Source organism: Saccostrea cucullata, unplaced genomic scaffold, assembly GCF_032062105.1.
Source record: "Saccostrea cucullata isolate Sc308-1 unplaced genomic scaffold, CSIRO_AGI_Scuc_v1 ctg252, whole genome shotgun sequence".
NCBI lineage: Eukaryota > Metazoa > Mollusca > Bivalvia > Ostreida > Ostreidae > Saccostrea > Saccostrea cuccullata.
Genome location: NW_026928618.1, coordinates 189,079 through 206,043, shown reverse-complemented (window position 1 = coordinate 206,043; position 16,965 = coordinate 189,079). Strand labels below are relative to the sequence as shown.

At 32.5% G+C, this 16,965-nt stretch overlaps 2 protein-coding genes across 2 annotated transcripts; one reads left to right on the top strand and one right to left on the bottom strand.

Annotated features, from left to right (window-relative positions):
• Positions 1 to 684: 684 nt before the first annotated feature.
• LOC134278198 (uncharacterized) lies at positions 685 to 6,091 on the bottom strand. Its single transcript, XM_062760517.1, has 5 exons — positions 5,809 to 6,091; positions 3,292 to 3,400; positions 2,986 to 3,105; positions 2,437 to 2,515; positions 685 to 1,816 (listed from the first exon to the last, which is right to left on the bottom strand). The coding sequence occupies exons 1-5, from the start codon at positions 6,012 to 6,014 to the stop codon at positions 1,725 to 1,727; spliced, it is 606 nt and encodes a 201-aa protein (XP_062616501.1). The 5' UTR covers positions 6,015 to 6,091; the 3' UTR covers positions 685 to 1,724.
• A 318-nt stretch (positions 6,092 to 6,409) lies between these two features.
• LOC134278210 (alpha-L-fucosidase-like) lies at positions 6,410 to 13,714 on the top strand. Its single transcript, XM_062760528.1, has 8 exons — positions 6,410 to 6,819; positions 9,636 to 9,742; positions 9,926 to 10,053; positions 10,422 to 10,555; positions 11,103 to 11,200; positions 11,469 to 11,601; positions 12,305 to 12,475; positions 13,079 to 13,714. The coding sequence occupies exons 1-8, from the start codon at positions 6,473 to 6,475 to the stop codon at positions 13,320 to 13,322; spliced, it is 1,362 nt and encodes a 453-aa protein (XP_062616512.1). The 5' UTR covers positions 6,410 to 6,472; the 3' UTR covers positions 13,323 to 13,714.
• Positions 13,715 to 16,965: the final 3,251 nt, after the last annotated feature.

Below are 16,965 nucleotides of genomic sequence, written 5' to 3'. Positions count from 1 at the left end.
TTTTCCGAGATTGATGATAAAAAAATAGGTCATGGTAACCTACTTGTGACATTTATGGCTATATCTAAGTATTCTAGGGTACTTTTGGCTTAGAATTGTCAAACTATGTCAGTTGATGCACCTTGGGTTTTCGGAGAACATTGACCAATAAGCAGGTCACTGTGACCCACTTTTGAATATCTCAAGTACTTATTGGCTTAGAATCATCAAATTTTTTAATTAATGCATCTTGTGTCCTCAGAAAATTTCAATCAAAAAGTAGGTCACCATGACCTACTTATAGTATATTTTATAGTTGCATTTAAATATTTTCAGTCCTAACTGGCTAAGAATCATCAAACTTTGTCTGTTGATGCATCTTGGGTCTTAGGATAGACTGTTTAATTTATCAGATCAATTCAAGGCCCTTGGGCCTCTTGTTATTCTTCTTTTATCTCAAATTATTTGATAATTTGAAGTTTCATTTTGGTTGCATTCAGTTCAAGATAATGTGATTTTACTGTATTATCACAGGAGTTCCTGAAAATTTCAGTAAATAAAAAAATACGTAATACCTATAATACATGTAATAACTCGTGTTATTATTATAGGTATTACGTATTTTTTTTTATTTCCTGAAATTTTCGGTAAAATTGATAGGTACACGAACTCCTGTGGTATTATTAAAAACACAAAAGTAAACTATTCCATAAATACTGATTTATCTCATTCTTAATTAAAAGTTAAAAATGACAAAACAATTACATTTACAGAATTACATATGACATATAAATATTTTCTATTATATATCATTTAAAGAAAAATTAAATGAAAAAAAAAAATTATGTCAAGAGACTCTGAATTTAGGTACATCATTCAATTTCTTTAAGGAGGCTTGGGGGTCAACAAATTAACCATCAGATATTACACGGTACTTAAATCTTTAGATATGATACATGTATCTTAAACTGTCAAATATCATTTGGCAACGAAAAATTTCAATCATTTTAGTTTAAAAATTTGATCATTTTTTTTATATCTTTAGATGGAGCTCTTCTTCTAAAGGAAATCAAAATGGTCTGAAAATGGCCACAACCCCCCAGCCTCCTTAACTTAAATTTCAGGAAGACAAGAACAACCTTAATTAACATGCGAGATTTCCCCTCAATATGTGCTTACTGCATTAAATGTACAACTGGTAAATTTCATCATAGACAGTTCACAGGAAAGATTACAAGACAACCTTTAAGTTCATTCAAAACATACAAATACATTGTAAATCATGTAATCTTCAATGAAAATAGGTCTGTACAATATATAACAATAAATGTAATATAAAAAAAATATTAAAATAACATATAGATATTCACTTAAACAATTAAATAACAAAATAAATCAGTTTACATTATCTACACAGTCAAATTTGCTGGTCAGTACAGTAGAAAAACATATTCAATATACATGCATAATATTTTCTTATACATGCATACAAATTTTAATGAGCTTTTTTTAGAAACCAGTTGATTAATTGTGAAAATAATCTTTAATAACAAAAAAAAAATAGTATTGCTTTTCTTCAAAAGCAAAAATTGAGTGACTTAAGTCTTGGAACATCGAAATGAAAGACCATTAGAAGTGCTACATACATAGTTTATGTAGCTGTACTAGTAGAAAGTACAGTTTACATAGGTGTACTAGTATTTATGTTGGTGTACTAGTACAGAGTACATTTTACTATTGGTGTACTAGTAGACAGTACAGTTAGCTGAGGAGTACTGGGTACATATGCTGTCACTTGTTTTCTCTGAGTAACCACTAACTTTGTCCAGACCTGACCCTGTAATAATAAAAGGAAAAATGTAACAAAATTAATTAATGTAATCAATGTAAACAAAATGTAACAATGTAACCAGAGATAAATTCAATGTAAAAAAATGTAACAAATGTAATCTATGTAACAATTGTAATCTATGTATACAAATGTAAACAATGTAACCAATGTATACAAAATGTAACAATGTAACCAGAGATTCAATGCAATGTAAAAAAAATGTAACAAATGTAATCTATGTAACAATTGTAATCTATGTATACAAATGTAAACAATGTAACCATTGTATACAAAATGTAACAATGTATGTAACCAGAGATTTAATGCAATGTAAAAAAAATGTAACAAATGTAATCTATGTAACAATTGTAATCTATGTATACAAATGTAAACAATGTAACCAATGTATACAAAATGTAACAATGTAATCTATGTAACAAACATAAACAATTTTCATTCGTATACTATAATGTATTTCACCAGTAGTTCTTCTTGTATACGGAGAGGATTATTTAGCTAAAAAACTGAAACAAATATGTCCAGTGCTTTTTCTCAAAACATAAGATTTCATATAATAATTTTCTCCCTCTTGGTTCAGGTTAGGAGAATTTGATTTTGCCACTCACCTGTGATTAAGTTGTGTAGATTACAGTAATTTGTGCCATAGTCCAACAGAGCATACCAAGTCTCTGATGTGGAAAAGCCCTGTAATATTAGACCATAATCAGAAATATAGAGAATTTTAAAAAAGGGGCACAACTCTCAAATATGATCTACATATCAGAGCAAATAAAAAAAAAACAATTATACTATTATAAACAGTCAAGTCATGCACTCATGAAAATAAACTTCCTTTTGGCTGGTACATATAATTCAAAATGATGTTGTGTACTAATTGAGTTGTAGTATCTGTTAATTCTGTCTATATACGCTGTACTCTAAAAAAGTGTCAATCAATAAATTTTGGTATTTTTCTTTTACATCTAAAAATCTCTAACTCTCAACTACATTGAAAATAAGAGGAGTCTAAATTTTTTTTAAAAACATTGCTTATAGTCATAAAAATTCTGCATTATTTCTAAGCTACTATTCCTTTAAAAAATATAAAAATTCTTAAAGTTTAAGGAAAGAATTTGCTTTTTTAAATTCTGAATTTGAGATTTGATTTTACTCACCTGAACATTGCATTTTGCTGTGGAACTTGCGGGCATAAAGGTGAAGGTCAAATCATCAACATAGTGTTTAACGGGAGTCTCATGCTTTGCCTTCAGTGTATTGCCTGATTCACTCGTAAACTGTTTCATTAAAAACAATACAGTATTTCGAAACTGATTGATTAATAGATTGATTGGTTATTGTTGTTTTATGTCAAGTCTGTAATATTTCAGCCATATTACAGCAGTGTTATCAACTTTGACATTGGAGTTTAAGCTTAACAAATAAACATTCAAAACACGAATTCTAATATTTATTATTTCTACCTTGTATAGACATTTCTCTCCTCCGTTTGCGCAGTTGTCTGCAGTTGTCCATTGACTTATCTGACCTTTGATCTTAGACTTCACATCATCACAGGAGGTTCCAAATGTCCTGAATACAAAATAACACAGCTAGCTTTATATATATACAGATACAGAAAATATACATAAAACTTTGATCAAGTATTTTCCTTGGTAAAGCAAGACCTGTTATCTTTCTTGTATAAAATTGAATTTTGGTATCTGTAAGCAAATATCTTGAAAACCATGGATACATCAAAGTGATTTGGAAGTCTGAAAAACCTTGCCTTGGGTATTGAAATTTTTACCCTGTGTCAAGGTAAAAAAAAAATCAAATCTAGGTAAACTCCAAGGTCAAGGATGAGGGGTAAAATTGTTTATACACTAGGCAATGTTTTTCACATAGTTTACACCATGTCCTGTGCAATTAAAATATTAAAAGAGTTGTGGCCCCCTTTCCCATGTCTTGATGGATTGGATGCCATTGTTTATAGCATTATATGGTATCAAATATGAATGCCCTATCATATGTCACTTAAACTTAATCACCAAAGTTATACAGTTTAAAAATTAGGTCGAACATGAGGGTCAAGATCAAAGGGTAAAAAATCGTATCATAAGCCAGGAAATATCTTGTTACAGATAAATGCATGTGTCCAATGTGAAAGCCCTTTCTCTTCTTATTCAAAAGTTAGAGGGATATATTTCAATTTAGAAAAGTTGGTCAAACTTCAAGGTCAAAGGTGACAGTCATAAATCACGGTAAATTTAGAAAGGTCTTATCACAGGTACTAAACAAGACTAATGTAATATGAAAATCCCATCTTTCCTCTTTCATGAGGCCTAGAAAAAAAATGTTTGTTTCCGCTTTCAGGCTGAAAAAATATAGGGTAGGTAGGTAGGCAATTTTTTTTTTTTGAAAAAATTTTTTTTGCTTCTTTAATCACAACGTATATAGAAGTAACATTAATGACAAAAGAAATGGTGTTTTCAAGCATTACTGTGACTTAACTTATAATAGAAAGGTGACCCAAACTTCTTTCTGTCTTGAAAAGCTTGCAAAGTTGGAGGCTATAATTCCCTGGTCGAAATCTTGCACACCATGGGACAAAAGCATTAAAAAAATATTTAGGGTCGGTACTATAAATTAGGGTCGGTCGGGAAAGCGGAAACAAACATATTTTTTTTCTAGGCCTGAGTTATGATCAATTTCAATTAATGTTAAAATTTTTGAAAAGTATGTCAAAAATCAAGGTCAAATCACTGGGTCAAAAATCATAGTCTATTTAAAGAGGTATTGTAACAAGTAGTGTACATGTTAATCCCTGTTGAGATTCTGCTAGGCTAGATATTTGGACTGACGCCGTCGCAGAATCCCTGGACAACCATTAAATATTCATGTCTGGAGATTAAGTCCCAACTTCGGTCGACTATAGCAAGAATTATTCACCTAGACCACACTGCCGTTCGCTTCATTTAAGTCATTTAGTTGTTTATTTGACTCTCTGTCACTTTTATTTCTACATATAGCTTACGTTTAGGCATGTAAATCCCAACATAAAAATATTCACTGAAATCTCCTTTCAAAATATGGCTCCCGTGACGACATTGTTTACCCCCTCCAATAAAAGAGTTCCTAAAGTCTGTTTTTACTCTATGTGATGTTCAATAGCCACAGTAGACTTGGTTCAGAATCACATAGAGTAAAAAAAAGACTATAGGAACTCTTTTATTGGAGGAGGTAAACAACTTCGTCACAGGAGCCATATTTTGAACGGAAATTTCAATGAATATTTTTATGTTGTGATATACATGCTAAGTGCTTAAACGGTAAGCTATGTAGAAATAATAGTGACAGAGAGTCAAATAAACAACTAAATGACTTAAATGAAGCGAACGGCAGTGTGGTGTAGGTGAATAATTCTTGCTAAAGTCGACCGAAGTTGGGACTTAATCTCCAGACATGAATTATTAATGGTTGTCCAGGGATTCTGCGACGGCGTCAGTCCAAATATCGAGCCTAGCAGAATCACAACAGGGATTAGTGTACATGTGAAATATGAAAGTTTTATCTCCCTTCTTATTCATAATTTATGATGAAGGTTTGTTAAAGCTTTTGTAAACAGACTGACAGACAAACAGATGAATGAAATTTAATCAATGTCCTCTCACTTTCACAAAAGTGGGGAACAAAAAATTCTGACCTACTAGTATTTCAAAGTAATGAAAATGGTTAAAGATTTTTCAAAAGTAAGTCAAAGGTCAAGGTCATTCAAGGGTAAGAACTGTTAAAGTCAAGGGAAGTTCTTAATTGTCACAAGGAATACACCCATACACACGTAATTCATTTCCCTGTTCTAGATTTGCATGCAAGTCATACCAAAAACACATGTTATGCAAGTCTATAGATCTGACATCATATGATCATTATTATTAAATATATAGACTTGCGTCACATTATATACATTTCAAGTAAAAAATGTAGGAATTGTCACAAACCAGTCAATTTTACAAGATGCATGAAGGGGGCCCGACACAGCTAGTCCTATGATTACTCCCAAAACAGCTACAAACAGAACACCGGAGATTCCCATAGCTAACTTAAAGTACCACGGCCTTCTTGTCCAACAGGAGCAACAAATAGATCTAGGACGGCGACCTTCCAAGTATTTATATCCAGGCTTATCTGACTGTCCACGCGACATGAGATAAGGCTCTTGTATAAAGTGAGCTGCGTTCAAAGTTTGATAGTTTCTTTCCGAGCGCTCCTGTCACGAGAATCTACTTTCACTTTCAAAGTTCTGTCTCGTGAAAGTTCGATCAAATAGATGGTAAAAGTCAGAGACACCCCGAAATCGTTAAAGTTGGTTACACAACAAAAAACATGTGACTTGTGGGGGTCCTTGTGGGTTGAAGATATATTTCTGTTACAATTTAAAACAAAAATAATGTTTATATGTGAACAGAGAAACACTTTCTAAACCAAAATGCTAAATTCGTAAAAAGAAGGACAGATACCCAAACACTAACGTCTAAGGAATTAAAAAATATAAACTTTAATATTCCGGCAAAGTGTTATCGAAAAGGCTTTTTACTTTACTCTAAGTTTATGTTTTAATTATTTAAGTCGGATCATGTGAGAAAATTTCTTTCACAAAGAAACATGAAGAGACTGTATTTTCTCTTTACACTTGTATTTTTTATTGCCTCGACCGTAGACTGTCAGAAATATAAACCAACATGGGAGAGCATTGATTCTCGGCCAATTCCAGCCTGGTACGACGATGTGAAAATCGGGATGTTCATAAACTGGGGGGTGTACTCGGTTCCCTCTTGTACCAGTGAGTGGTTCTGGTGGTATTGGAAGGGCCAGCCGCACGCGGACGTGGTAGAGTACATGAAGAAATTTTATCCACCCAACTGGACGTATGCAGACTTCGCTAAAGAATTCCGAGCTGAATTTTATGATGCTAAAAAGTGGAAGGAAATCATTGTTGCCTCTGGTGTAAAGTGAGATTATCTGTTTTTTGTAAAGTTTGCATTTTGTCATTCTAATTATGTATTGCACATTTTACTATAGAGATTAATTAGGATGCGAACCATGGACAGCTGATTCTTCAGTCAAGTGTTCTTAAAACAAATGAGTGCTCCAACTACCAGTGCAAACCAGTCTGCATGACTGCGCCACATTCCAATCCTGGCATCGTTTCAAGCCACGTCGGTTCGGAGTCCACTCATCATGCTTATATAGCTCTCTCTAACCTGTGGCTGCTTGCATGATCACATAAATTGTCATAATCTTGAATAATATTTACACCTTTTTTCTGTGACATCATGTTCAGCCAATGCCAATTAATATTTGTTTCCATCACAATTGAAATCAACAAGTAACATCATCAGTTAACAAGAATATTTTGTAAACTGCGATTAGGTATTTAACAGTCAGGGGCAGTTATAAAAAAAAAATAACTTAAATAAATTATTTTACATCAAATTGACACACACAAATTTTTTTTTAAAATAACTTAAATAAGTTATTTTTATATCCTACTTGGACATTGATTTCTTGGAAATTTTGTGTTTCCTGCCAATTTGGATTGCATTTTGGGATTCCATTATGTAATACTAGAGTTCACCGACTCCAATGGAGAATTGGTGAGGAGGTGGAGATAAACAGCATTTTACTCCTTATTTTGTGGTTTTATCCACTTGGTGTATATGTCCAATTTTTATCATTAAATAAAAAAAATTCCCCACTTTTCCCAAGACTTTGAACACTTTTCCTGCATTGAGCAAGGTTTAAATTTAGTCAAACATTTGTTTTTGTCTTGGTGCACGAGCAAAATCCTTTGGTGCACGGGGTGTGAAGTTAGGGAGGAATGACACAAAATAACTTAAATAAGTTATTTATTTATTGAAGCTATTTTGGAAAAATAACGTGTTTGAGTTATTAAGGTTGGGAAAAAGTAGGTCATAGCAAAGAGAAGTAACTCATTGAGCCAAATAATAACTCATTTGAGTTATTTTTGAAAATAACTTGTTTAAGTTATGCCCCTGACTGTTGAAATGTCACATTAAAATTCATTTTCCGACTATGCTTTACTCTCATTGGTGAGGTCAATACAGTGTATTTTTATGAGCTATGGAATATTCTCTTCTCATTATGATTCAACCACGGCCAGAATGGGAGAGGATCGTACATTTTGGCCATGGTTTGTGACGATGCATTCCTGGCTTTTAAGAGTCTTTTTGGCCTTTATCTTTGCAAGATTCCTTGAGACTAAAAATTTTGGTCACTGGCATGGGGTCTCGGAAGAGAAACCAATCCAAAATTTTTAGTCTTGACGAATGCCAAAGACATCAACCCAGGCTCTTTTAACTGTCGCTTCCAGGGAATGGAACAAATTACAACAAGGACCTATTTATAAACAGTGTTTTTAGTATATTAAGGTGCCTGATAGCACAAAATATAACAAGAGAGAAGAAAAATGAAATGGACTAGAGATCATCAGATCTTAGCCCCTTGAATCTTCAGTCAGGTGTTCTACCAACTGATCGAGCTATTTCCAGGCTAGCAGCAATCAAATCTGTCCAACAGCCATGCACACCTATAAATAAAGGAAAAACCCCAGTCACTCAGTGGTCATCTTTAATATGTACAATATCTGAGACTCTAATTGTTTTCTTGAAAGCGATGAATGCAGATAACATTTTGCCCATTCCGCTTCTATTAAGGAATAAAATTTGACTGTGCCTCAGTTGACAATGGTTTTCTTGGGGTGAAACTTTTCAATGTTACACTCAACTACATGCTATATTTATTATACTATACTGAATACATATAAAAGTGAACCGTACGTGCATAAATTCTGCGCAGTCGCTATTTTTCGGAATACCACCCGTCATCAAGCAATGTTGACTGCTGCTACACTGGAGGGCGTGGCTTCATTATTCAGTGGGTAATAGTGTTTTTTAGCAAATGTTTCTTGACCAATCAGATTCAACTAATTTACATGAAAGTATAATTTTAAAAAATAATATTGATCACCAGTGAACATGTAATTACTTCTCATTCTCTTACCTTCCATGTGAAGCTTGGGTAGTGTGCTCTCTGGTTAGACATGTTAGAGAATGGTAGCTTAAAATTCTGAGACTCATAGCGCAAGTGGTCAAACATTGATTCTTTTGTGGACTGCTCAGTATTGAAGAATCTCCCATGCAGAGATGTCATGTGTTCCTTGCTCCAACACCAGCTGCTAACTGTAATATCATGACAGGATTTTTAGCTCGCCTGAGCAGAAGGCTCAAGTGAGCTTTTCGGATCAAAATTAATTGGTTGGTTGTTGATGTTGTTGTTGTTGTCATATAGGCATTGTTGTAGTAAACTTCTTCTCCTAAACTATATGGCTGATTTCAACCAAACTTGGGACATAGTATCTTTGGAAGAAGGAATTCAAGTTTTTTTTAAATTCATGGCAACATTCCTGTACTGGAGGAGAAAATTAAGAATTTGTTATAAAAAAAATGGTGGCATCTTTTGAAAATCTTCTCAAACACCACTAGGCCAGGAAAGTAAAACTTACGTGAGAACTTCATTACATATGGTAGATGCAATTTTTGTTAATATTATGACCCCTGGATATAGGATGGGGTCACAACAAGGCGAAATGAGTCAGTAATTAATTAATTAAGTTTTTAATTCATTACAATTTTGTATGTATACATACATGAAAAATCTTAAAATTAAGTGAATCAAGTATATGAACAGTATTTTCCTTCATTACATAAGGAGAGTATTGATCAAGTTGTGTCTTTTTTTTTTTTAGATATGTTGCTCTAGCATCCAAACATTGTGATGGGTTTAGCATGTACCCTACTAATGTGACGTACCAGTGGAACTCAAGAGATGTTGGGCCAAAGCAGGATCTTGTAGGTAAGTGGTTTTATACGTACAATGTTCTTTAAAGCATGCTCTAGTGTTCTAAACTTCTTTAATGCATGCAGGATTTTCAGAAAAAAGATGTGTTCATGCCTGTAAGTATAAAGACTTAAAAGCAAGGCATGGAGACTAGTCTAATACTATAGATTTCTGTGATTCAATTAAATCTCCTTTTAGGTCCCTTAAAAGATGCATTAAAGGGAACAGGGATAAAGTTTGGGATCTATCATGCTATGATTGAGTGGTTTAATCCAATATGGTTGGCAGACCAAAAGAATAACTTTACAACTCAAAGATATGTCAAAGTAAGTACTATTAATGTATTATTTTGTGCAATGATTTTATAGGAACTTAATTTTTACTTTTTTTTTTTGAAGGGATAATGTGATATCAAATACAGATGAACTTTGGTATCTTTAACACTGATATCTTGAACACCACAGATATGTCAAAGTGATCTGAAAGTCCCATACAATTTTTCTTTGATTTGATTTCATGGTTGGAAAAATGTTTAGTAGTAAATGCATATGAAATTTTGGTGGGCATAAATTCGTTGGACTCTCCATACCTCAAAAACAAAAAAAAATTAACCCCTCACGAAAACTTTTTTTACAGTACATTAGATTAAGAAAAAATGTATATGACTTATTGTATTGTATTGTATTGTATGTAGGAATATATCCATCCTCAATTGAAAGAGATCATCAACACCTATAAACCAGATCTTCTGTGGAATGATGCCTGTTGGCTGGCCCCGAGCTGGTACTGGAACTCTACCATATTCCTGGCCTGGTTGTTCAATGAAAGGTAGTGGTTAATTTGTTCAATATCTCATTCTTATCTCAGCAAGGTTCGTAGAATGAGACTTTAATCTCAGCGAGATACATAGACTGAGACTAAAACTTTCTCCATGCAGAGAGACATCAGACCAAAATTTTAAGTCGCTATTTATCTCACTGAGATTATATCATGTTCATGCTATATCTTTGTCAATCTGTAAAAGAGCTAGTGGCCAAAAAAGAGACCTGGTGAAATATGAGAATCAATGAGAAGGACTGGTTGTTGTACAGTGTACTATTGTGCTGTCTTGTACAGTGTACTATTGTGCTGTCTTGTACAGTATACTGTTGTGCTGTCATGTACAATGTACTATTGTGCTGTCTTGTACAGAGAGAAGACATTCAAAATCAATGTAACCAGACTCATTATGATAGTTTAAAAACTGGCCATTGTCAGCTATATTCAGAAAAAAACCATGTAAAAAGGTTCTGATAATCAAAAAAAGTAATAAAGATGCGAAGTCTTTGTCTTGTTACATGTATACATGATAATTTTTTTATTCCTTTAAATTCAGTCCTGTCAAAGACGACATTGTGGTAAACGATCGCTGGGGATACGACTGCTTCTGTAAACATGGTGGAGTCTGGACGTGCTCCGATCGATTTCATCCAGGTACCACATGAATTTGTCTCAATTCAGTGAATACAGTAAAACACAGTTATAGTGTATGTGCTTATTATGAATTAATGCTTACAGCAAAGTGATTTTCATTCCTTGTGACTTTAAAATGTATTCTAATCTTAAGGGATATAAAGAATTAAGCTTATTATGCAGCAAAATCATTCGTCCTTGGCACTTTGTTAAAAATGTGTTTAACTGTATTAGGCAATTGCAACTTATTATCATGGCAATATTCCCGGATCATTAAATGTATTTTTAGGCCATGTGATGCCTCATAAATGGGTTAATGCCATGACAATTGACAGATATTCATGGGGCTTCAGAAGGAATGCTGACCTGGATCAGTATTACTCTATTGAGGAACTCTTAGAGGAAGTGATTTACACCATAAGGTAATTATATAAGCATCTTCGCAAGACAGGGGTCTAGAATCAACATGTTGATGTTGGACCCCCGGCATATTTCATTCAATATTCCTGGGCTTACTGTAGCCATATCTTGCAGAAAAATTACAAATCTTATCTCTTAACCAATCAAACGAAGCCACATCCATTTGAGGTATCAAGTGAATCCTTTATATCTAACTGTTTATGAAAGCTTTAAATTGTTGGGTGCTTTTCAATGAGAGATTCAAGCTCACGAATATTGAATGAAATATGTCAGTGGTACAATGACAATGTGTTGACTCAGGACCCCTGGCATCGCAAGTTGGCTACGGTAAGGTGATTTATGCAATAATTAAAAGAGTTTGAAAGCCAGACTACTTTGACCTGATTCAGACATAATGATAAGGAAATTCAGAATTTAAAGTTGCCATTTAATTCATTTCTATAAACTACTGTAGATCACTAAATTTTCGCGATACCTTATCTTTGCGAGATAGGCATTGATTCTTGATAAGCAAGAAAAAATTTTCACAAATTGTGGTTATTGCTCTATATAATCCTAAGGAATACTATTATACGCGAGAATTAAATTTTCGCGAGCACACTGTCTTGCATAATTACGCGAAAATAAAGTTCTCGTGAATAAAAAGTGATTTACAGTATTAGCTTTTCATTGGTGTTCAAAATATGGAACTGATTAATTTCTCAGTTTTGGAGGGAACATTCTAATCAATGTTGGACCGACAGCTTGGGGAACCTTTTCCCCGATCTACGAGGAGAGATTCCGGCAGCTGGGGTCATGGTTGAAGGTCAATGGAGAAGCTATTTATAAAACAACCCCCTGGATTCATCAAAATGACACAGAGTCAAACCGAGTATGGTAAGCTTTCTAAAAAATTTCTTCAGGCCAAATACTGTTAACTTACAATAGTGTGACATGCATATGTACATGTAAAACTAGAGAGAAAGAAAATGACGCATTCAAATGTATCTATTAATATGAATAAATTGTTGCATTTTATATTAGATTAATTACCAATTTAACAGATCAAGTTTTCTCCTCTTTTTAAACCCATGGCAAGATTGAAAATAATAGTAAAAATAATAACATATCATTTCCTGTTATTAAAGCATGTTTTGAAAGTTTTCAGTAGTATTTGTACAATATGCCCTGAAAACAAAACATTTGTACATTAGGAAAATCAAGGTCATGGAATTAAGTTCGAGGTCAGTAACAATGAGGTGACAGAGTTTTGCCCCTTTATCAGAACAAAAAAAGCAAAGACTATTACCGACAGTACTTTCAAGGCCACGAAGGGTCATTTGGAATCATAAAAAAAAAATTTTACTTTTATATAATTTTATATGTCAGAGAGAGAGAGAGAGAGATGTAAAGGTACTAATGTTGTCAAATGGACCTGTATGTACTTTTTTTTTAAGGATTTGTAGCTTATAGCTGTAATGTGATTTCCAATTTTTAAAGGTACACAGCCTCAAAGGCCAACAAGAAGGTGATTTACTGTTTGGTTCTGGATTGGCCGTTGAGTAATGAGATCTTATTGGGGTCACTGAAGGATATCCCAGTCACTGGGGTCACACTGCTGGGGTCAGATGCCACGATGTACTTCTTTGAGGAGGCTCATGGACTGCGAGTTTTATTCCCAGTCATCAATATACGCAAGATGCCTTGTCAATGGGCCTGGGCTTTGAGAATCTATCTTAAATAGGGATTGATATGAAACTTGGTGGGAAGAAATTCAGTTTATAATGGTCCGAGAACCTGACATTTTCTGGGCTTTTTTTATGAATTTGATATTTTACGTGCCAGAGAAACACGTAAAATATCAAAATCGTGAAAAAATCATGGAAAACATCAGATAATTGGACTTATGTTATAAATGAAATTTTCTCCATTTTACTGCAAAATATTTTGTGTGAAAAAAAATTAAACATACATTGTATACCGGTATTTGTTGTGAAGAAATGGTAACACTTCAATATTTGGGTCTGTATATTATACTGAGCAAATTTTTTATTTTTTTTTTATAATGTAACCCAGGGTCTTGTTACTTGTTGTGTATTCAAAACTCATTTTAATAAGATACATGTACTATAATGGACAAAATGGTGTAAATATTTATATGTTTGTGGCACTATATAAGCTTTTTTCATTAATAATATTTACATAATCTAATCATATATTTCCATATTTTGTGTATTCAAAACCTTTTATGGTCATGAATTAACTAATTTATATGATATGGCACATACTATAAGTTTGCAACAAAAATAAAAGATCATACATATAAAAGTGATAGCACGATGAATCGGTCCTGGGATAATTTAGACACACAGTAGAAGCAAATTCACATTGCTCCATCGTAAGCCATTATATGTGCACACTGCACCATCACTTCATTATCCCAATTTACTATACGCCAGTGCTTAAAAAATTATTTTCTGTATTTAATACATAATATTCATGAGATTTACAGATTGCATAGCATAATGCCCTTTTACTGTTGATTAAAGATGAGTCATATTGTACAAACTTTACTGTCAAATCTCATGCTATCACGTGTACATTATTCTATAAGAATGTGCATTTTTAAAAAGTCCCAATATTATTTGTTCTGGCATCATTTTAATGCAATAACTACTTTTAGAAATTGATACTTATATGTACATGAACCGGTATTTTTGTTTTACATATCAAAACATTTTAACCCTTTGAAAATAATTTAAGATTGTTTACAAGTTTATTTCTTTAGTTCTAGCTGTTTTTTTTTCTTTAGTGAATTAAGCTGCTGTTGTAGTTTTTTTGTCCTCTTTGTATACTTGATTTAAACAATTGTTAAAGATTCTGTAATTAATATATTACATTTATCTAAAATAAATCTTACTTCTTAATTAAGAGAAATAAGATGAAGACACTATATTAAAATTTGAAAATCAATGAGCTTTAGAGGGTAATGCTATTTAAATTTTACTCAATACATTTTCCATATGAATATAATGCAATAAATTTAATATGTTCAGTGTTCTTTCATTTTAGATATTATGTATACATAAATACCTTGAAATATCAATATAGGTCATAGCATTTTGTATTTATTTTTCAAAGTTGTTTACCAGAGCATGGGTAGATGAAATCTCCTAGTTTAAGCATAATTAAAACTTATTTATTTTTTTTATACCTTGATCTGTACAAATCCATGAAGAAATCCATTCCTTTATTTGTATACAAATGGACACAATTTATAATTGCATACATGTAATTATATGTTAAATGAGATAATATTTGCATGAAGATTTTCCCCCAACTTTTGCAGTGTGTTCATGTAACTACCGGTATATAGAGTTTTATGAATTTTATCTTCATGCCAACACATTTTATTTCAATCAGTCTAATTCTAATATTTATATAATTACAACAAACCCAATGTAATTTTAAACTTCCAAGAAAAAAAAATGTAGCATGGAAATAATTCTAACAACATCTCTGCAAATATGTATATATATTGTGGGATTTTTTGTACTAAGTTGAATCATTAACACTGGTAAATTTAATATATACCGGCATAAAAAAATTATAAGACATAAATGTACAGGCTATATTATTTTAAGGTAAAAGGTCAAGTTTATCTTACATGTGAATTATAAGAAATATTTACTTTGAATCACTACATGCATATAGATAAAACCAAGATGTTTTTGTATCATGTTTTATATACTTTTTTAAGCAAGATACATGGCAAAGTATTAATATATTTGCATAATATTCACAACATTCCTTCATTTTCATGATGATTATTCCAGTGTCATAAAAATGTTCAAGTGTGATAAAGTAGAGCTATTTTAACAAAGATCTTCTTTTTTTTAATTTTACATAAATCTTTTTATTATCATGTCTATATATTGTGGTGGATCTGTTAACAATATGGAAATACCATAAATTTATTAATATTTACAACAATGTATTTAATTTTCTACTTTTGTGAACTGGTTTTGCTTATAAATAAATACATGTATTTTGAAATTTACCACTTCTTATTTACTTTACACAAACTCTGAACTAATGTTTTTTAACTCTTTAGTATTTTTTTTTTTTTACAGCTCAAAAGCGAAAAAAAAAAAAAAATAAACTTGCCAAAAGTTTGCAAAATGCAAAGTACCTATTTGGATGATAAGAGGTGGGGTCACTTTCCAGTGTTAAAATCTTCATCAGATTCATGACTCTTCTAAGTCAAACACGAAGGCTCTGTATTTCTAGTGAAGGATATGGGTTATATCTTCCAAGATCATCTTTCCTTTGCATCAATTTTGAACTTATGAAAATCGGTTCCCTCCAGATTCATGCATGAAACAGTATTGACAAAATTAATTATCTTAATGACAAAGAATTTGATTAAAATAAGGATTGCTACATGTAAGTGAATAAAGTATTCAAGCTGTTGTGACTTGTACTCGATAAGTACAGTTTTTAGCTCACCTGAGCTGAAAGCTCAAGTTAGCTTTTCTGATTAGGCTATGAAAAATTAATTTCTTGGTTCTCAGGCCCTACTTCTTCTCTTTTATTGCCAAATAAAATAAAAACAAATAACCTCCCTCATCATTTTCGAGGTTTTGTACAATTTAAAAAGCTGCCTCATCATGTTTTAGGTGCAATTAAAAAGTAAAAGAAAAATGCCTCCCTCCCTCAACATATCCTGAGAACCTAGGAATTAACTTTGCATGGCCTTACATTTTGTCTGTTGTCCATCTGTCTGTAAACTTTTCACATATTTTGATTTCTTCTCCTGAATCTTGGGCCAATTTATACCAAACTTGGCACAGACTATTCTTGGGTAAAGAGAATTCAAGTTCATTCAAATAAAGGGTCACACCCTCTTCTAAGGGGAGATAATTACAAATTAGTGAAAAATTGCTGGCAACATTTAACAAGAAGCCCAAGGGCCTTGAATCGCTCTTCTGATAACTTGTACAGTCTATCACTTCTATTTGAAGCCTCTAAGTCTGTGTATCCCAAGATGCAAGAACTGACAAAGTTTGATGATTCTTAGCCAGTTAGGACTGAAGATATTTCAGTATAGCTATAAAATACAACTAGTCCTAATTGTAACGGGAACCGTTACAGATGTTCCCCAAACGCTCCCCAACTCCCTTTTGGTGCCATATTCCCTGTAAGCTTCATTAAATAAGACAAAGTCTGTGCATTTTTTACTTTAACAGAAGGATACCAATTATATTCAAATTTTAGCATTGCAGGCGTGCGCATGTGAAAGCATGTGCGTTATGACCATATCATCTTGTTTACACTATCTATATATTTTAATATACTATATATTAAAGCATTCAGTCCAAAAGTAT